Raw genomic sequence first — 22,174 nt, forward strand, 5'->3', positions numbered from 1 at the left:
CAGGTCAGTGAGGGCAAACAAAGCTCGGGAATTCATGGTAAGGGGTTGGAGACCAGGAAGGGAGGAGGGACAGAGGGACCTTGGAGTGCATACACTGATCCCTGAAGCTGGTGGGACAGGAAAAGATGTTGAGAAGGCACGTGGGGTGCTCACCTTCATTGGTGTCAAAGTGAACTGTAAGAAATAAAACAGAAACTGCCGGAAACACTCAGCAGGTTAGGCAACATCTGTGGAGAAAGAAACAGAGTTTCAGTTCAGTAACCTTTCAGCGGATTCTGAAAAAAGGTCACCGACCTGAAACATTAACTCTGTTTGTCCCTCCACAGATGCTGCCTAGCCTGCTGAGAATCCCCAGCATTTTCTGTGTTTATTTCACATTTCCAACAGTAACAGTGTTTTGCTCACAGAATCGTAATCAATTTAGAACTGCACAAAATACTACCTAAAACACAGCTAGAGTGCTGTGTACAGTTCTGACCTCATCAATATAGGAGGGCATGCATTTAAGGTGAGAGGGGGGTAGGTTCAGAACAGATGTGAGGGGTACATTTCTTACTCCAAGAGTGGTGGACGCCTGGAATGTGTTGCCCGATAGGTGGAGGCAAATTCATTGGGGGCTTTTAAAAGGGGCTTGGATGGGCACATGAATGAGAGGAAAATGGAGGGATATGGCCATTCTGTAGGTAGGAGGGAATCGCTACGTCAGCACAACATTGTGGGCCGAAGGGCCTGTTCTGTGCTGTACTGTTCTATGTAAGGTGTCTTAACAGGCTTAAAGATGGATAAGTCCCCAGGACCCGATGAGATGTACCCCAGAATGCTATGGGAGGCAAGGGAGGAGACTGTTGGAGCCCTCACAGAGGACCTTAAATCTTTGCTGATCTTTATTTGATACCTTTATTCAAGAAGGGCAGCAGAGATAAGTCAGATAATTACAGACCAGTTAGTCTTACATCAGTAGTGGGAAGTTATATGAAAAATTTATCAGAGGGTAAGAATTCATCTGCACTTGGAAAGGCAGAGATTAATTGAAGATAGTCAGCATGGCTTTGTTTGTGGGAGACATTGTCTAAAAGTTGCTTGAATTTTTCAAAGGGGTGACAAAACATGTTGATGAGGCAGTGCAATTGATATAGTCTACATGGACTAAAGACTCTGACAGGATCCCTAATGGGAGACTGGTCCTAAAGGTTACAGCCATGGGATCCAAACAAGTTGGCAAATTGGATCCAAAAATGGCTTGGTGTGAGAAGGCAGGGTGATGGTGGAAAGTTGTTTTTATAATTGGAAGCCTGTGACCTGTGGTGTACACAGGGATCAGGGCTGGGATCCTTACTGTTTGTCATATGTGTTAACCATTTGAATATGAATGTAAGATACTATTTGTAAGAACATAAGATATAGGAGCAGGATTCAGCCACCTAGCCTGTCGAGCCTGCTCTGTCATTCAATAAGATCATGGCTGATCTGGCCGTGGACTCAGATCCACCTACCTGCCTTTTCCCCATAACCCTAATTCCTTATCATGCAAAAATCTATCCAACTGTGTCTTAAATATATTTGATGAGGTAGCCTCTACTGCTTCGCTGGGCAGAGAAATCCACAGATTTACTACTCTCTGGGAAAAGCAATTCCTCCTCATTTCCATCCTATATCTACTCCCCTCAATCTTGAGGCTATATCCCCTAGTTCTAGTCTCACCTACCAGTGGAAACAACTTCCCTGCCTCTATAAGTTTGCAAGTGACATGAAAATTGGTTTTGTTGTTGATAAGGATTATCTTAGGCTACAGGATGACATTGATCAATTGGTAAAACTGGCAGAGACAGTATGTGATATCGATAAGTGTGAGGTGATGCCTATTTGAAGGACTTATAAGGGTAGGACCTATGCAATGAATGGTAGGGCCTTAGGGTGTACTGAAGAACAGAGGGACATCTGTGTACAAGTCCACAGATCCCTGAAGGTGGCAGCACAGGCAGACAGGGTGGTGAAGAAGGTGTATGGGATAATGGTCTTTATTAGCCAGGACATTGAATAAACGAGTAGGGAGGTTATGGTACAACTTTATAAGATGTTCATTAGGCCACAGCTGGAGTACTGTGAGAGTTCTGATCAGTATACTACAGGAAGTGCACTGGAGAGGGTGCAGGACGTTGCCTGGGATGGAGTGTCTCGGTTATGAGGAGAGACTGGACAGGCTGGGTCTGTTTTCCTTGGAGCAGAGGAGACTGAGGGGGACCTGACTGAAATGTACACAAGGGACACAGATAGGAAACGTATCCCCATAACAGAGGTGTCAAAGACTAAAGAGTTTAGGGTAGGAGGGGTGAGGTTGAGAGAGAATCAGAGGAAGAATTTTTCTTACCCAGAAGGTGACTGGAATCTGAATGAGGGCTGGTGGAAGCAAATAGTCTCACATCTTATAAATAGTACCTAGACAAGCCAAGGCACAGGTGGCTACAGAAAAGAGCTGGTACACAGATTCAGGGTCAATGGCTAATTGGTCGATGGTGTGGACATGTTGGGCTGAAGGGTCCATTTCTGTGCTGTGCAGAGGCTGCGTGTGAAGGCTGGTGTGAGGAGGATCAGGGCGAGTGGTGCAACAGAAGTGGGGCTCAGGGTTGGTCCACGGCCGTCACGGTGAGTGTGGCTCTGCCGGGGAGTGGCAGCAGCTGCTCCAGCTGTTGACAGACCGCCCAGACCTCTGACCCCATACACATCTCCATCTGCAGTGACTCAAACATGGTCGGCCCTCTTCTTGCCAACTCTCCCTCCAGTCCAGATGTATCCCAATCTCCCAACCCTTTTACACAACTACCTGCTCCCATTCTTTGACCTTGATTCTATTGTCTCTCCCACATTCTCTCTCCTGGAACGAGTTGATCAACTGTGTCTTTACATCTTCACGTAAACATCTTCCATTCTATAAAATGCCTCCACACTTGATGCATATTTCTTTATGCTAGTCAGAATCCATTTCTCACCTTTAGCTATTCAAGTACCAGCTTATTGAAATTAATTTTCCATGAACATTTTAAAAACCTGAATGAGCGGTCTCTAGAAGAATTGGCTGGCAGTGATGTGACTGACTGCAATGATTCCTGTTGGACTGACTCAGTTTGATGTTACCCTCTGACGTGGAAACAAAACCAGATGGTGCAGGTTATGGAAACTGAGCATTGCACACTCTGCCTGGCTAATCAAATACTTGGACCTCCAGCTTTCAGTGGCAACGATCCATTTTCAACAGAAAACATTGAGACGCACTGAGAATGGTGCAATAATACAACAGAAACAAGATGAATGAAGAGAAGCAAAGCCACAGCCATTGAAGCCAGATGTTGTCCAAACTATCTGATCACTCCGAGCACAAGGATTCTTTTGTTGATAATTCAGTGCCACTGATCTAGAATTGCAAGGTTATTTGTTGTGTGAGGCTTGTGGTGAATGTGGACCTTTCTGGGAAGTGGAGAATACTGCAGCTCAGTGCCTCTCTCCCTGATACCATTCAGCACGGCCAATGTTTTCCAACAGCTCCCAGTAGGCTGACCTTTCAGAAGCTGTAACTTTACTGTTGAAGAACAAGAATTGTTATCTCTATTGCCAAGCAAATGGAGGCTGGTTCTGCAATGACATTGGCTGAAATAGTCCCAAGTAGTCACTGTACTTGTAAAGCAACAAGCCTTGACTTGCTGTTAACATGCAGTAACACACACAAGCTGGCAATAGGATAGGGAAACTCACAGTCCTGATGGATGTTGGGTGGGTATGGGATGTGGTTGGGGTGGGGGGGTTGGGGGGGGAGGTGGAGACAAGGGAGCATAACTGGAGTAGGGAAGAAGCAGGGAAAGAAGCAGAATGAAAAGCTGCTCCATGCTGGTTTAGTAATCCCAACCTTGACAGCAAAACCATTTAACCAATTCACTTTCACCACCCCAGTGAATTCCCAATTACAAGAATTAAAAGAATATCTCCACCGATTCTTTAAGCAATCACCTTGAAACAGTCCAGGTGACAGGGCACCAACCTGAAAGTTGATTGTTTCTTTGCCTGACCTGGAGTATTTCACATAATCATGGAGTCACACAGCAGGGGAACAGGCCATTCCACCCACCTTGTCCAGCTCCAAGGTTTTCTCAGTTCATTACCTTAAATGTATCCTTTGCTTACTCGCTGGCCACTGGATCAAAACACCTCCACTGGGTCTTCCCTCAACCTCCTTTGAACTAAGAACTACCCTGGATTAGAGGGCAAGTGCTATCAGGAGAGGCTGGACAAGCTTGGGCTCTTTTCTCTGGAGTGGCAGAAGCTGAGGGTGATCTGTTGGAAGTGTATAAAATGATGAGGGGCATAGATAGGGTGGATAATCAATATCTTTTTCCCATTATTGAGCGATCCAATACAAGGTGAGAGGGGGTAGGTTCAGAACAGACGTGAGGGGTACATTTTTTACTAAGAGAGTGGTGGATGCCTGGAATGCGTTGCCTGATAGGGTGGTGGAGGCAAATTCACTGGGCACATTTAAGAGGGGCTTGGATGGGCACATGAGTGAGAAGAAAATAGAGGGGTAAGGGCATTCTGTAGGTAGGAGGGAATAGCTATGTCAGCACAACATTGTGGGCCAAAGGGCCTGTTCTGTGCTGTACTCTTCTATGTTCTATGTACCCAATGTCTCCAGTCCTTGAAAGAACTGAAGTTTCTCAACTTGAGCCACAATATTGTTTAAATGACTTGGACAAGACTGTAGGTGATCTGATTAGTAATTGTGCAGATGACACAAAAATTGGTGGAGTGGACAGTGAGGAAGGTCGTCAAAGTATTCGGTGGAGTACAGGCCAGTTGGAAATGTGGGCAGAGAAATGGCAGACGGATTTTAATCCGGACAAATGGGAGGTCAAATGCAAGAGGGAAGTACACAGTAAATGGCAGGACCCTTAGGAGAATTTGTGTAGAGAGGGATCTTGGGTGCAAGTCCATAGCTCCCTGCAAGTGGCAACACAAGTAGATAGGGTGGTAAAGAACTTGTACGGCATACTTGCCTTCATTGTTCGGAGTGTTGAGTATAAAAGTCAGGAAATCATGTTGCAGCTGTATAAAACTTTGGTTAGACCACACTTGGAGCACTGTGTGCAGTTCTGGTCACCCCATTACAGGAAGGATGTGGATGCTTTGGAGAGGGTGCAGGAGAGGTTCATCAGGATATTACCTGGATTAGAGAGTATAGCCAAAAGACGAAGTTGGACAAACTTGGATTGTTTTCTCTGGAGCTTCAGAGGCTGAGGGGCGACCTGATAGCAGTTTATAAAATTACAGGAGGCACAGACAGGGTAGATGGGCACAATCTTTTTCCCAGGTGGAAATGTCAAATACTAAAGGACATAGGTTTAAGGTGAGAGGGGAAAAATATAAATGAGACATGTGAGACAATTTTTTTTACACAGAGTGGTGGGTGCCTGGAACACACTGCCGGGGAGGCGGCAGAAGCAGATACAATAGTGGCATTTAACAGGCATTCAGCAGACACATGAACAGGCAGGGAACTGAGGGATACAGACCATGTGCAGGCTGATGTGCAGTTTAAATGGCATCATGGTCAGCATAGACATTGTGGGCTGAAGGGCCTGTTTCTCTGCTGTACTGTTCTGTGTTTAATGGTGGATTTCCTCCACATTTTCCTCAAGAGTTGCCTTGTATGGCCCCAGAATTGAAAGCTGTAATCTGTCTGGGGTCTAAATGTCCATCTACAGAAGCATTAGAACACAAGCAGGAGTAGGCTGTTTGGCCCTTCGAGCCTGCTCCACCAGTAAGATCATGGACTGATCTTTAGCTTCAGCTCCACCTCCCTGCCTAATCTTTGAAAACTCTATCTCAGCCTTAAAATCTTAATGATTCAACCTCCACAGATCTCTGGGGTGGGCAATTCCAAAGATTCACAACCTTTCCAGAGATTCCTGCAGGATCAGTGTAAATGGGTGCCAGACTCGGTGGTCTGAAGGGCCTGTTCCTGTGCTGTATCTCTCTATGACTTGATATTCAACCCCATTTTTCTAAACTTCAAGGCCCATATTGCTCAAAACATAATCCTTTCAGTACAAATACATCTCTCCTTAGATCCTAACTGTAAGCAGAACTGCAGTGTGGTCGCCCCAGCACTGTTGTATGGTTTCCTCCCCTGCTTCAATTCCCCCTAATAAAGGGGGACATTCAATTTCCCTGCTTCATTTCAATTTCTTCCTGGGCTGACATGCCACTTTTCCACCCAGATCTCTCTGAACATGGCGTTGAGTTACAGGACTCGCATCCAGAGTTCTGGACGATTTAATCCAGACACAAATTCAAATCCTACCCCGACAGCTGGGAATTTAAACTCAACTAATTACATAAATCTGGAATTTCAACAAAATAATCTAGTCTCTGTAATAGTGACCATGAAACTACTGGATTGTGATAATAACCCATGGGCTTTACCAATGCTCTTCAGGGGAAACCTGCCACCCTTACCCCATCAGATCCTATATGTGACTCCATACCCACCAACGTCTCCTCAGTTCAGGGAGACAAGGATGGACAATAGGTGCCACCACTACCAATGCTCCACATCCTCAGAACCAATTAGACCCATTTATCTCCACTCTGAATTCCATCACTCAACCAAACCTGCAGCATGTTGCTACATTATCCTCTGGCGTTTTGTCTAATGCCTTTTAGAACCCCAAATACTCTACATCCAATAGCTCCCCTTCATCCACTCTTATATCCCCAACGTACTCCACTAAACACAACCCCTTTCATAAACCACGTTGACTCTACCTAATCATGTTATTCGTTTCCAAGTGCTCAGCCACCATTTCCTCGATAATGGATCGCAGCATTTTCTCAACAACAGACTGGCCGACTGACCTTCAGCTTGCTGTTTTCTCTCCCTGTCCTTTCTCAGAACGTAGAACAGTGCAGCACAGGATCAGGTCCTTCCGCCCACCACGTCTGCACCAACCCTGATGCCAATCTAAACCAACCCCATCTTTCTGTACATGGTCTGTATCCCTCTGTTCCCTGCCTGTTCATGTGTCTGTCCAAATGCCTCAAGTATTGCTGTCATATCTGCTTCCACCACCTCCCCTGGCAGCCCGTTCCAGGCACCCACCACTCTCTGTGTAAAGAAACTTGCCCCACACATCTCCTTCAAACTTCCCCGACCCCTCACTTATGCTCTCTAATATTTGACATTCCCACCCTGGGAAAAGTCTCTAACTATCTACCCTATCTACGCCTCTCATCATTTTATATCTATCAGGTCGCCCCTCAGCCTCTGATACTCCAGAGAAAACAATCCAAGTTTGTCCAACCTCTCCTTATACCTAGTACTCTCCAATCCAGGCAACATACTGGTGAACCTCTTCTCCACCCTCTCCAAAGCCTCGACATCTTTCCTGTAATGGGGTGACCAGAACTGCACACAATACTCCAGATGTGGCCTAACCAAAGTTTTATACAGCTGCAACGTTTGCCAACTTTTATACTCAATGCCTCAACTGATAAAGGCACACATACCATATGCCTTCTTTACCACCCTATCCACTTGTGTTGCCACTTTCAGGGAGCTATGGACTTGCACCCCAAGATCACCCTGTACATTATTGCTACTAAGAGTTCTGCCATTTACTGTATAGTGTCATTTCCAATAACTGAATAGAGGTTAAAGATTTTAGTTGTGACAGTGAACTTCTGAAGCACATTAAGATTAAAGAGGAGGGGTATCAAATGTCTTACTGCGCATAATGGTGGATAAATTCCCTTGGCCTGATGAGATGTATTCCAGGCTGCTATAGGATGTAAGGGAGGAGATTGCTGGGTTCCTAACAGAGATAGTTAAACCTTCGCCGGCCACAGAAAGGTACCAGATGACTGGAGGACAACAAATGTGGTTCCTTTATTCAAGAAGAGCAGCAGGGATAAGCCAGGTAATTACAAGCTAGTTACTCCTATGGGAATTTATGGGAAACATTCTGGGGACAGGATTAATCTACTCTTGGGAAGGCAGGGGTTGATCAGAGATAATCCGCATGGATTTGTTGGTAGGAGATCCTGCCTAACCAACTCAATTGAGTGTTTGAAGAGGTAACTAAACACATTGATGAAGACAGTGCAGTTGATGTGGCTTTCAAGGTACCAATGGAAGGTTCGTCCGAAAGGTCAGAGCCCAGGGCAATTTGGAGCCAAACTGCTTGGTGATAGGAGACAGGGGGTGATGGTGGAGGATTACTTTTCTGATTCGTGGTGTACACAGGGGTCGGTGCTGGGACCCCTGCTGACGTAGAATGTAGAGGTTTGATGAGTACATTTTCAGATGTCTCAGGAACCAGTGGTGCTGTTGAGGCTACAGAATGATATTGATCAGCTGATGTTGGGCAGGGCAATGGCAGGTGGAACTAAATCATGACCAGTGTGAGGTGATGCATTTTGGGAGGTCTAGTTTAAGGTAGGGCGTACACTGTGAACACCAGAGGCCGAGGGAGCATTGAGGAACAGAGAGCCCTTGGTGTACACCTGAAGATGGCAGCACGGGTAGATAGGGTCACAGGATACTTGCCTTCATTAGCTTCATAACCATATCTCTCTTGTATCACTCCCAGTACCCTTCGCAAGGTTACCATGTCCTTGTGAGCCACCTGCTGTGACTATAACCCAGTTCTCTGGCAATCACCCAACTACCTTGTCTGATGTAAGTGAAAATTAAAGGAAACGGGCAGAAATCTGAACTACAAAGGATGCTGGAAATACTGTGCAGATCAGGCAGCATCTACGGAAAGAGCAGCAGAGTTCTAACGAAGCACCTTCATCCCGAAATGTTGCCTCTGTTTCTCTTTTCACATACAATGCCTGAGAGTCATAGATAGAGTCAGAGTCACACAGCAGGGAAACACACCCTTCGGCCTAACTCATCCATACCGACTGTGTTCCCCAGCGAGCTGGTCCCATGTGCCCGCATGTGGCCCACAGTCCTCTAAACTTCTCCTCTCCATGGACTTATCCAGAAGGCTTTTAAACATTGCTAATGTGCCCGCCTCAACCACTATTCCTGGCAGCTCATTCCAAATACACAGCACCCTTTGTGTGAAGAAGCTGCCCCTGATGTCCCTTTTAAACCTCTCGCCTCTGATCTTAAACCTATGCCCTCTTGTTATTCCATGTTTTTTATTCCACTTGGGAATGTTTTTCTCTCTACCCTCCTCACACCTTCCTCAATCTCCCAACTACTCTCCAAAGTTATTCTCCAAACCAATAGCCAACTGTTCTTGAATTCTCAAATTCAGATTTCAACCTCACATCTTCGACATTCATAACTTTCAGCTCATCTAAATCTCTGCTGCCTTTTCATTAACTTGCCCGCTGTGCTTTAACTCAGCCACTACACCCATTCACCTAGGAGAATCTTTCTACATTAGTCATTATATAAAAGCAAGCTGTTGTTCACACGCAGATTGAGGAGTTCATAGATAAGAGCTACAGGGAGGCAGTCACTCCAAAGCTGCAGGATGCAGGTAGCTGGGTGACTGTCAGGAGAAGGAATGAGAATAGGCAGGTAGTGCAGAGTACCCCTGGTGCCGTTCCCCTCAATAGCAGGTGTACCGCTTTGGATACTGTTGGGGGGACGACCTACCAGGGGAAAGCTGCAGTGACCTGGTCTCTGGCACTGAGCCTGGTCGTGTGGTGCAGAAGGGAAGGGGGGAGGAGAGGAGGGTGGTAGTGATAGAGGATTCCATAGTAGGGGGGGCAGACTGGAGATTCTGTGGATGTGAAAGAGACTTCCGGATGGTACGTTGCCTCCCCGGTGCCAAGGTCAGGGATGTCTCAGATCAGGTCCACAGCATTCTGAAGGGGGAGGGTGAACAGCCAGAGGTCATGGTACATATTGGTACCAATGACAGGTAGGAAAAGAGATGAGGTCCTGAAGAGGGAATAGAGGGAGCTAGGTAGGAAGCTGAAAAGCAGGACCTCAAGGGTAGTAATCTCTGGATTGCTGCCTGTGCCACGCGCCTGTGAGGGTAAGAATAGGATGATCTGGCAGACGAATGCATGGCTGAGGAGTTGGTGCAGGGGGCAGGGTTTCAGATTTGTGGATCATTGGGATCTCTTCTGGGGAAGATACAACCTGTACAAAAAGGACACGTTACACCTGAACTGGAGGGGGACCAATATTCTTGTGGGCATGTTTACTAGAACTGTTGGGGAGGGTTTAAACTAGTTTCCCAGGGGGATGGGAACCAGAGTGATAGGTCAAAGCTTGGTTCATTTACTGTACAAGTAGACGCAGAGCGTAGAAAGACTGTGAGAAAGGATAGGTATTTGAAAGGGCAAAATTGCAGTCAGTTGGATGGGCTGAAGTGAGTCTGCTTTAATGTGAGAAGTGTCAGGAACAAGGGTGATGAACTTAAGAGCATGAGTAAGTACACAGAACTACAACGTTGTTGCTGGATATTCTGGGGTTTAGATGTTTCAAAAAGGGACAGGGATGGAGGTAAAAGAGGTGGGGGAGTGGCTTTGCTGATCAGGGACAGTATCACAGCTGTAGAAAGGGAGGATGTCCTGGAGGGATCGTCCACTGAGTCAGTGTGGGCGGAAGTCAGAAACAGGAAGGGAGCAATCACTATATTGGGAGTATTCTACAGATCCTCCAATAGCAGCAGAGACACTGAGGAGCAGGTCGGGAGGCAAATTTTGGAGAGGTGCAAAAATAACAGGGTTGTTGACATGGGTGATTTCAACTTCCTTAATATTGATTGGCATCTCCTTAGTGTAAAGGTGTAGATGGGGCAGAGTTTGTTCGGTGTGTAGAGGAAGGATTCCTGACACAGTATGTGGACAGGCCGACTTGAGGAGAGGCCATATTGGACCTGCTGCTAGGCAATGAGCCTGATCAGGTCTCAGATCTCTCGGTGGGAGAGCATCTTGGAGACAGTGACCATAACTCCTTGACCTTTACCATAGCCTTGGAGAGGGATAGGAGCAGACGATATGGGAAAGTATTTAATTGGGGGAGGGGGAATTATGATCCGATTAGTCAGGAACTTGAGAGCGTAAATTGGGAAAAGATGTACTTGGGGAAGTGCACAATGGAATTGTGGAGGTTGTTAAGGGAGAACTTGAATGGGGTTCTGGATAGGTTTGTCCCATTGAGGCAGAGTAAGGATGGTAGAGTGAAGGAATAGTGGTTGACAAGAGATGTAGAATACCTTGTCAAGAAGAAGAAAGAAGCTTACCTGAGGTATAGAAAGCAAGGATCAGACAGGGCCCTGGAGAGTTACAAGGTAGCCAGGAGGGAGCTTAAGAATGGACTTAGGAGAGCTTAGAAGGGGACATGAGAAGGCCTTGGCGAGTAGGATTAAGGAAAACCCCAAGGCGTTCCACACATATGTGAAGAATAGGAGGATGAGTAGAGTGAGGGTAGGACCGATCAGGGATAAAAGAGGAAACATGCGCCTGGAGTCGGAAGAGGTAGGGGAGATCCTTAATGAATACTTTGCTTCAGTGTTCACCAGTGAGAGAGACCTTGACATTTGTGAGAATGGCGCAGAACAGACCGATACACTAGGGCACGTCGACGTGAGGAAAGAGGATGTGCTGGAACTATTGAAAAACATTAGAATAGATAAGTCACCGGGGCCGGATGGGATATATCCCACAGGAAGCGAGGGAAGAGACTGCTGCGCCTTTGGCGATGATCTTTACATCCTCATTGGCCACAGAAGTCGTGCCAGATGATTGGAGGGTGGCAAATGTTGTTCCTTTGTTCAACAAAGGGAGTAGGGACAAACATGGGAATTATAGGCTAGTGAGTCTTACTTCAGTGGTGGGCAAATTACTGGAGAAGATTCTTAGAGATAAGATTTATGGGCATTTAGAGAAGCATAGGGACAGACAGCATGGCTTTGTGAGAGGCAGGTTGTGCCTCATGAGCCCGATTGAATTCCTCGAGGATGCGACAAAGCACATTGATGAAAGTGGAGCAGTGGATGTGGTGTACATGGATTTTAGTAAGGTGTTTGATAAGGTTCCTCAAGGAAGGCTCATTCAGAAAGTCAGGAGGCATGGGATCCAGGGTAACATGGCTGTGTGGATTCAGAATTGGCTCACTCATAGAAGATAGAGGGTGGTTGTAGGTGGAGCGTATTCTGCCTGGAGGTCAGTCACCAGTGTTCCACAGGGATCTGTTCTGGGACGCCTGCTCTTTGCGATTTGTATAAATGATTTGGATGAGGATGTGGAAGTGTGGGTTAGTAAGTTTGCTGATGACACGAAGGTTGGTGGTGTTGTGGATAGTGTAGAAGGTTGCTGTAGATTACAACAGGACATTGATAGGATGCAGAGCTGGGCTGAGAAGTGGCAGATGGAGTTCAACCTGAAAAGTGTGAAGTGATACACTTTGGAAGATCGAATTTGAAGGCAGAATACAAGGTTAATGGCAGGACTCTTAGCAGTGTGGAGGAACAGAGGGATCTTGGGGTCCAAGTCCATAGATCCCTCAAGGTTGCCACACAGGTTGATAGGGTTGTTAAGAAGGCGTTTGGTGTGTTGGCCTTCATTAGGGGTATTGAGTTCAAGAGCTTCCAGGTAATATTGCAGCTCTATAAATCTACACTTGGAGTATTGTGTTCAGTTCTGATTGCCTCATTGTAGGAAGGATGTGGAACCTTCAGAGAGGGTGCAGAGGAGATTTACCAGGATGCTGCCTGGATTGGAGAGCATAAGTCATAGGAAGATAGGTTGAACGAGCTAGGGCTTTTCTCTTTGGAGAGAAGGAGGATGAGAGGTGACTTGACAGAGGTGTACAAGATGATAAGAGGCATAGATCGAGTGGACAGTCAGAGACGTTTTCCCGGGGCGACAATGGCTAACACGAGGGGCATAATTTTAAGGTGATTGGAGGAAGGTATAAGGGGGATGTCAGGGGTAAGTTTTTTTTTTACACAGAGAGTGGTGGGTGTGTGGAACGTACTGCCGGCAGAGGTGGTGGGGGCAGATACATTGGGGACATTTAAGAGACTCTTAGATAGCCACATGAATGTGGGCTGAAGGGCCTACACTGTGCTGTAATGTTCTATGTTCTATAACTGCTAATAAAGATCAAAGTTACATGGAAAGTACCTCTTAACCTGAATGAACTACCTCTGTGCAGTTATAGTAAATGATCCTTACCGAATATAAGCAGGGAATTTCTACAGTTACACCGAGTAACCATTACCGTGAATAAACAGGAACTCCCTGTTGTTGTCCTAAGAACAACCAGCTATTTAACATGGACATTTTCTCAACTGTATTGTTCAATCAACTGAAGCAGAATTCCCTTCAACCTTTCTATTCGAAATCTAACAACTTGAAAAGTCACTCCCTCTCAGCCGAACCAATTCCCCACCTAAGTCCTTAAGTCCATAAGACATAGGAGCAGAATTAGGCCATTCAGCCCATTGAGTCTGCTCCGCCATTCAATCATAGCTGATTTTTTTCAACCACATTCTCCTGCCTTCTCCCCATAACTCTTAACCCCTTTACCAATCCAGAACCTATCAATCTCTGCCTTAAATATACCCAATGACTTGGCCTCCACATCCCTCTGTGGCAACGAATTCCACAATTTCACCACCCTCTGGCTGAAGAAGTTCCTCCCCATTTCAGTTTTAAAAGGACGTCCCTTTATTCTGAGGCTGTGCCCTTGGATCCCAGATTCTCCTGCTAATGGAAACATCCTCTCCACATCCACTCTATCCAGACCTTTCAGTATCTGGTAGGTTTCAATGAGATCCCCCCCTCATCCTTCCGAACTCCATCGAGTACAGACCCAGAGACATCAAACGCTCCTCATAGGATCCCTGGGATCATTCTTATGAACCTCCTCTGGGATCATTCTTATGAACCTCCTCTGGACCCTCTCCAGGGCCAGCAGACCCTTCCTTACATATGGGGCCCAAAATTGCTCACAATATTCCAAGTGAGGTCTGACCAACAGCTTGTAAAGCCTCAGCAGTACATCTTTGCTTTTATATTCTAGTCCTCTCGAAATGAATGGTAACATTGCATTTACCTTCCCTACTACCGACTCAACCTGCAAGTTAATCTTTAGGGAACCTGGACTCCCAAGTCCCTCTGCACCTCTGATTTCTAATTTTCTCTACATTTAGAAAATAGTCTTCACCTTTATTCTTCCTACCAAAGTGTGTAACCCCACACTTCCCTACACTGTATTCCATCTTAAGTCAGCTATAGGAGCAACTTTTCTTCTGAACGTCACCAGGTGACACATGTTGGGAGGGGGACCCTATAAGCAGGGTAACTGGACACAGTTCACAGAGGGAAGAGGAGAGAGACTGGTATCTGAGGGACATGCTCAGGAAGTAGCCTAGACTTGAAACTCTTGCTTGCAACTCGAAGCGCAGCATCTTGCAACAGCTCATGTTGCAGTCTGAGGTAGTTGTGTTCCGGATGGCAGGGTCAAACAGTTTTACTGTAAGAGCTGAGCTCTTCAGAGCTAAATTAAAACTCCCCGCTTCATTTCCTGGGGCTGGGAGCTGAAACAGGAGCAATTAATTAAATTGTTCCGATCCAAGACCTCAGGGAGAGGCTGCAGCAAGAATGCTCGCACGAGGTGCCAGAGGACAAATGAGCTGAAGAGTTGATTGGTGGGACCCAGTGAAGTGATCCAATCTCTCCTGTTTCCTGTGCCTGCACTGGGAGCTCAGGCCCGTACTTAGGGCCTCCTGTTGTATTGAGTCAGCACACGGGCTCACTTGTCTGCACGGCTTCGATGGCAATGGCGATGGTGGTGAAGGCAATGATGGCGATGGTGTTGTCCAGCCTCGGCACGGTGTGTAGGTGCTATAGAACAGCAGGCCCTGCACGGGCCATCACCTCGCACTCTCGCTCTGCCACCAACACAATGGGAACACTGCTTCCAGCAGACACCTCCAACCGCGAACAAAAGGACACAAACACATTGCAAAGCATTGCGTGCAGGCTGAGATATCAGAATGTGCAGAGACTCTATCCCACCACAGCAGGGTGAGATACGAGTGTTTGGTTCTCTCTGAGATTCAGAAACATTTACAGATGTGAAAAGATGCTGATACACAGACAGACAAGAAGATTTCAAGCTTTCACTTCCCTTCCTGTCCAGCGAGAGAAATGCTGAAAATCAGTTGCCAAATGGTCACTCAGAAATACAAACGGATCAGCGATGGAACAGCTGCAACAAGCTGGCAAATTCAACACACTCTCACATGAAAAAAATCAAAAATCAAAACTTGCATTCTCCACAAATTAAATCAGAATATAAACAAACTGAACAGAAAGGAGATGGGAAGGAGGGTTTGAGGCTGTCTAATTCCTGCAGGGTAGCATCTCCTGGCCATTTAACCCACTGCTGCCTTCTGGCACTTCCCTGAACTGGTTTAATACCACAGGGTGCAGGTCCAAGAACTGGAAAGGAATTAACAGCTACCATAGCTCACCAGTCCCATTTCTAGTACAATGTCCATTAGAACGGCCCACAGCACAACACGTACGCTACCAATACACCCAACACATTTTGCCAAAACATCCACACATGCTACCAATGCACCCATTAAGCATGCTAATACGCCAATTAAACACACATGTACAAATGCTACCAACACATTAAACATACACCACTGACATGCTCGTTAAACACATGCTACCAACACACACATGCACCACCATGACCTTACACCTCGTTCTGCATGACAGAACACGCTATCAGCTCAGTTACATGTCAACAACACACGTACAAACAACATCCTATAAAATATACATTTATCGTAATACATACATCACTACACATGCCATCAGCAGGCTCACACACACGTTATGAACAGAGGGACACCAGAGACTAAAAGGCACAAGGGTTGGGTAAGGGGTAGGGTAAAGGGGGCAAGGCAGAGGGTGGTGGGGCAGGTAGGCAGGTAGGCAAGTCTTTGCAAGCTGCAGGGCTTGTGGAGACGGTAGTTGGTAAAGCAAGTGGGAGACTGAGACTCATAAATAAAGGCACAAACGAAAAAACACAAAGCAGGAAACACTGGTCAATTCACAGTTGGGGAATTGCATCCGATTCTGGTGATCACAATGTCAGAAGGATCTGAAGTTTCGAGAGGGTTCACTGGAATGGGTGCAGAGCTGAAGGATTTCAGCTCCAAGATTCGAGTGGAGAAGCTGGGCTGTTCTGTCTGGAGTAAAGGAGATTTGAGAGGGGCGTGCAAGGTCAGAGAAGGTTTAGATTGGCTAAACAGAGGAAAAATGTTAGGATGCAGTAGCAGAATGGTCAAGTTACAGGACCACCAGGTGGAGATCTAAGCCATTGATCCAGAGGCACAAGGTCAAACCTCACCACTGATTTATGTTATTTAAGTTTGAGCATTGAAATAAAACTAACCTCAGTAACGGTAACAATGACAACACCATGTTTTTACAGTAAAAAATCATAGCTGGCTTAGTAATGTCATGCAGGGAAGGAAGTCTGTGGCCTTCCCAGTCTGGACCGTGTGTAACCCCAGACTCATCAAGCTGCTTTAAGTGCAGGGATAATCAGGGAAGGTTACTAGATGTCAGCACTGCCAGTTATGTCTGTACCCCACAAAAAATAAAATTATTAGTAAATAAAAGGTAGGCAAGGTGGTAAAGAAGGCATGTGGCAAGCTTGCCTTCAGAGGCAAGGCATAGAATATAAAAGTTGGGATCTTACATTGCACTGTACAAAGCACTGGTTAGGCCACACTTCCAGTTGTGTGCGACACACTGCAGGAAGGATGTGATGAAGCTGGAGAGGCTGCAGAAAAGATTCATGGGGATGTGGCCGGGACTGGAGGTGTTGAGTTATGAGCAGAGGCTGGACAGGCTGGGACTGTGCTCCCTGGAGAGAAGGAGGCTGAGGGGTGACCTTACAGAGGTTTATAAAATCATGAGAAGCGTAGATAAGATGGAGGGTCACAGTCTTTCCCCAGGGTAGGGGAGCCTGAAACTAGGGAGTGGAGGTTTGTGAGAGGGGAAAGGTTTAAAGGGGATCTGAGAGACAAGTTTTTCACACAGAGGGTGGTGGGTGTATGGAACGAGCTGCCAGAGGAAGTGGCAGAGGTGGGGACAATTACAATGTTAAAAAGACACTTGGACAGGTACATAGATAGGAGGAAAGGTTGAGCAGGATGTGGGCCAAACGCGGGCAAATGGGACCAGCTCAGGAAGACACCTTGGTTGGCAAGGACCAGTTAGATCTGTTTCCCTGAAGTACAACTCCATGACTCTAAGAACTGGTGGGTGGTTCAATAGCCAGGCACCCAGACTCAAAGTGACGGGCAAAATGAGTGGTGGAATCTGGGGAGAGTGGATGGGACTGTGGGGAGAATAAAGTGGGATCAGTGCAGGAGTGGTTGTGTGTGTGTTGGCAGGGACTCAGTGGGCTGAAAGGCCTGTTCCATGCTGTGTGACTCCATGATATGTACAGGGGAATTGTGGAACAAACTATCTTACACAAAGAGTAATATAGGCAACCCCAGCGTTACAGGTGGTGGGTGGGGGTGGAAGAGGGGGCGGGGGGTGGCAGAGGCCCGATTCATGATTTTCCATCGTGTGAAGCCATGTCATCTGTGCTTGTGTCAAGAAACGTGACAAAAAATAAATCTGCTTCTTTATTTACTTTTTTTGATAAACATTCTGGGAGAGTGAATTTTATTCCATATCCCAAGTTTTTGGCCAGTGCTTTGTGAGCTCTGTAAGGTCAAGCCTGTGTTACCCACAGGGTCACCTGTAACTCACCAGCCGTGGCCGTGACAGGAACAGTCAGGCTTCCGAAAGGGACGTGGAGAGAATAGTGTCCTGGAACAGGCAGGGTTGCTGTACAAGTGAGATCACTGTCCTCCTAGACTACCAGAACCACGTTGGGATTCTGTACTAACACAGGAATCAAGCAGCTGGAATTGAATAGGGCAGACAGTGCATGGTGATGCAGTTGGAGGAAGTGTACAGAGAGAGTGAAGGGCAGGTATGATTGAAACGGTCCCAGAACACCACATGCCATAAACACACACGATGTGATAAATATGCCCCTCATACACAGCACACATTACTTTAAATACCCCCAAACACACACCATCCATTTCATCCGTGTTAGACACCACACAATGTAAACCACTCTGTAACAAACAGATCTGTAATAAACAATGCAGAGGCGAGACATTCAAAGCATGCAACACTCAGTCCTAATGCTACACTCAAGTAGGCAACAAGCACAAGGCACATTACTAAAGGATCTGTACCTGGCTGGCACAAATAGGTTTGGTGGTCAGACAATAAGAGAGGCAGAGAGGAGAAGCAGTTGAGTGCACAGCTCCTGTTACAGAGATGGCAGCGGGACAGATCAGTCATTGTCCTGCCCACCTGCTGCACGTTCTCTACAACATACCCAAAGCTCTCTGTAAACCACACACCTGCACCTTGTGGTACAAACAGTCTGCACCTGATAACCAGAATTAACTCTTTGAGACCCTCGATTCACACAGCCGGACTCGATATCAAGCACCAAGCTTCTGTCAGCCACAGGGAGACCACCTTGAAATCTCTAAATGTGGCAGGGACTGAGATATCTGAGGGGACATTGGTGCAGACACTGAGCCAGCGCACACATCAGCCTTCTGTCCCCCTGAAACTCCAGCTGCCTTCCCAGATACCACTGTGGCAGGATCTGTTCCTGACATCAGAATGGACTCGGCTAATCCCTTGCCCTCAGGACCAGGAATATTCGGAGCGATGTGAGGTAACGTTATGGGAAAAAGCTCAATGAGGCAAAACCAAGCAGCAAGAAAGCTCCTTACCTGTTTGATGGGGATAGCTCGTCCACTCCCAATATTGTCTGTTTTACCATCTAGGCTCTTCTTGTCCTTATCCGTGTCACTGCCCTTCCGAGACTGAAGCAAACGGAGGAGAGCACAGGTAAAATCCGTGCTGAATGTTGGACAGGCTGCTGCACACTAACTGCTGGGCAGGTGTTCACGCGAGAAGCTCCCCTCCCCAACAACAGCCGGGGGAGCTCACCCAGGGAACACCCGTCCCAGGAACACCCTCCCCTACAACAGCCATCCCAGGAACACTCTCCCCACAACACCAGTCCCAGGAACACCCCCAACACCCGTCCCAGGAACACCACCCCCACAACACCCATCCCAGGAACACCACCCCCACAACATCCGTCCCAGGAACACCCCAACACCCATCCAGGGAACACCCTCACACCCCCAACACCCATCCAGGGAACACCCTCAGACCCCCAACACCCGTCCAGGGAACACCCTCAGACCCCCAACACCCATCCAGGGAACACCCTCACACCCCTAACACCCATCCAGAGAACACCATGACACCCCCAACACCTATCGCAGGAACACACTCCCCTACCAACACTCACTACCATCTACAATACCACTGATCCAGGTTCTCCATCTCCCCCCCATTCCCAACCCAAACTTTATTCCCAGTGACTCACTGCCTCAGTGATCCAGCCCAGATCACTGTCACGTTTGGTGACACCAGGCGAGGTTCAACTGATGGCAGCGAGACTGCAGCAGGAGGAGCGGTGAGCCAAGAAATTCACTCCCATACTGAGGGAGGGTCACACTGTGGGAGGGGCGGTACTGAGGGAGGGTCTCACTGTGGGAGGGGCGGTACTGAGGGAGGGTCGCACTGTGGGAGGGGCAGTACTGAGGGAGGGTCTCACTGTGGGAGGGTCGGTACTGACGGAGGGTCGCACTGTGGGAGGGGCGGTACTGAGGGAGGGTCTCACTGTGGGAGGGGCGGTACTGAGGGAGGGTCGGTACTGAGGGAGGGTCGCACTGTGGGAGGGGCGGTTACTGAGGGAGGGTCACACTGTGGGAGGGGCAGTACTGAGGGAGGGTCGCACTGTGGGAGGGGCAGTACTGAGGGAGGGTCGCACTGTGGGAGGGGCGGTACTGAGGGAGGGTCGCACTGTGGGAGGGGCGGTACTGAGGGAGGGTCTCACTGTGGGAGGGGCGGTACTGAGGGAGGGTCGGTACTGAGGGAGGGTCGCACTGTGGGAGGGGCGGTTACTGAGGGAGGGTCGCACTGTGGGAGGGGCAGTACTGAGGGAGGGTCGCACTGTGGGAGGGGCAGTACTGAGGGAGGGTCGCACTGTGGGAGGGGCAGTACTGAGGGAGGGTCGCACTGTGGGAGGGGCAGTTACTGACGGAGGGTCGCACTGTGGGAGGGGCAGTACTGAGGGAGGGTCGCACTGTGGGAGGGGCGGTACTGAGGGAGGGTCGCACTGTGGGAGGGGCAGTACTGAGGGAGGGTCGCACTGTGGGAGGGGTGGTGCTTAAAGCAAGATTTCAATTGCTTTCCCTGATGAATCCTCCAGTGCCCAGATGTAATTTCCATCTGTTGATCTCAGGCAAAGCAACTTCGGACATCAGGGGCCTTGCTGAAATCTCCTGTTGCCCTGTTCCGTTCAAGACAGCACACAGGGCACGCAGCTCTCTTTCTCTGGACTAACACTCCTTTCTGAATCAACACCAGCTAAACATAGTAACTGCTCATTCATCTCTGCTGAGTGTTGAATGTTGGTGAGGGCAAAGTTGTGCCTGACATATTGAATGCTCAAAAAAAACACCAGTCCATGTTTGAGGTTCTGATTGTTAGAACGAGGTTTTCCATTTTGGTAGAAAGATTAGGTACTAATTAAATGGTGTGATACAGTAAACACCGGTGTCCAGTGAGATCTGGTTCCCTATTACCAGAGAACAATAACATGCAAATAATTAGGGAGACAAATGGTAATGTTGGCTTCCGACTGGTTCTGGTGGAGGGTCATTAATCTGGAATGTTCGGTCTCTCTCCACAGATGGAGATGTCAGGGGTAAGTTTTTTTACTCAGAGTGGTGAGTGTGTGGAATGGGCTGCCGGAAACGGCGGTGGAGGCGGATACGATAGGGTCTTTTAAGAGACTGTTGGACAGGTACATGGAGCTGAGAAAAATAGAGGGCTGTGGGTAAGCCTAGTAATTTCTAGGGTAGGAACATGTTCGGCACAGCTTTGTGGGCCGAAGGGCCTGAATTGTGCTGTAGTTTTTCTATGTTTCTATGTCCCGTTATGCATCCTCAACAGTTTTCATAGAATACTACAGCACAGTACAGGCCCTGCGGCCCACAATGTGCCAACAGTTCATTACACAGGGAGGGACTGATCTGCACGCCTTTGGTGGGGCCACATCGGGAGGACTTTGTTGAACCTGCTCCCGTTAGTTGAGGAAGAATTCCATCTGCCTCGGCTGCAGTACAGAAGAGGCTCACGTTGTTGATTACTGGGATGAGGGTTATTTTACGAGGAAGCATTGAGCGGATTGGACCCATACTCTCTGGGGAATGAGAGATGATCTCATTTGAACATTTTAGGGGCTTGGAAAGACAGGTGCTGCTGCTATGTTTCTTCTCATGTGGGTGCAGGCGATAACCTGGCCCCTCGGCACTCCGGTGGTGCCAGATTTGCAGATGTTGCTCCTACTAGCGAACCAATAATGAATTAATAACTGCTGTCCAGAGGGACTTTAGTAAAGTATTTGACAAGGTCCCTCCAGGTAGGCTGACCCAGAAGATTAAGGTACATGGGATCCACAGTGAGTTGATCAATTGGTTCCAAAATTGACTTGACCACAGAAGACAGAGGGTAGTGGTGGGGGGCGTTATCCTGACTGGTGGTATTCCACAGTGCTGGGACCTCTGTTTGTAATGTATATTAATGATTTGGATGAAAGTGTAGGTGGTCTGATTAGCAAGTTTACGAGTGACACAGACTTGATAGATAGTGCGGAAGGTTGTCAAAGGATAAGGCAGGATACAGACCCGTTCCAAATTTGGGGGGAGGAAGGAGAGATGGGGGATAACGCAGAATGATGTGAGGTGTGCAGTTTGGGAGGTCAATGCAAGAAGAGCAAGATATGGAAGATAGGGAGTTCAGGGATGTCCTGATACATATCGACAGAGGTGGTGTTGGAGGTCTTGAGGCGCATAAAGGTGGATAAATCCCCAGGTGTATCCTAGGACAACAGGAGGAAGCAAGGGAAAAAATTGCAGGACCCCAGGCAGAGATTTTTAGATCTTCCTTA

General features: G+C 47.6%; 1 protein-coding gene across 5 annotated transcripts in view; it reads right to left on the bottom strand.

Moving 5' to 3' along the window:
• agap3 (ArfGAP with GTPase domain, ankyrin repeat and PH domain 3) overlaps positions 1-22,174 on the bottom strand; it is a 432,488-nt gene that overhangs the window by 148,496 nt on the left and 261,818 nt on the right. For all 5 annotated transcript variants that reach the window (XM_052023939.1, XM_052023938.1, XM_052023940.1 and 2 more), the window contains exon 9: positions 18,876-18,968. In XM_052023939.1, the coding sequence (XP_051879899.1) occupies positions 18,876-18,968 (93 nt within the window). The remainder of the gene's footprint in view (positions 1-18,875; positions 18,969-22,174) is intronic.

This window comes from Pristis pectinata, chromosome 9 (genome assembly GCF_009764475.1).
Source record: "Pristis pectinata isolate sPriPec2 chromosome 9, sPriPec2.1.pri, whole genome shotgun sequence".
NCBI lineage: Eukaryota > Metazoa > Chordata > Chondrichthyes > Rhinopristiformes > Pristidae > Pristis > Pristis pectinata.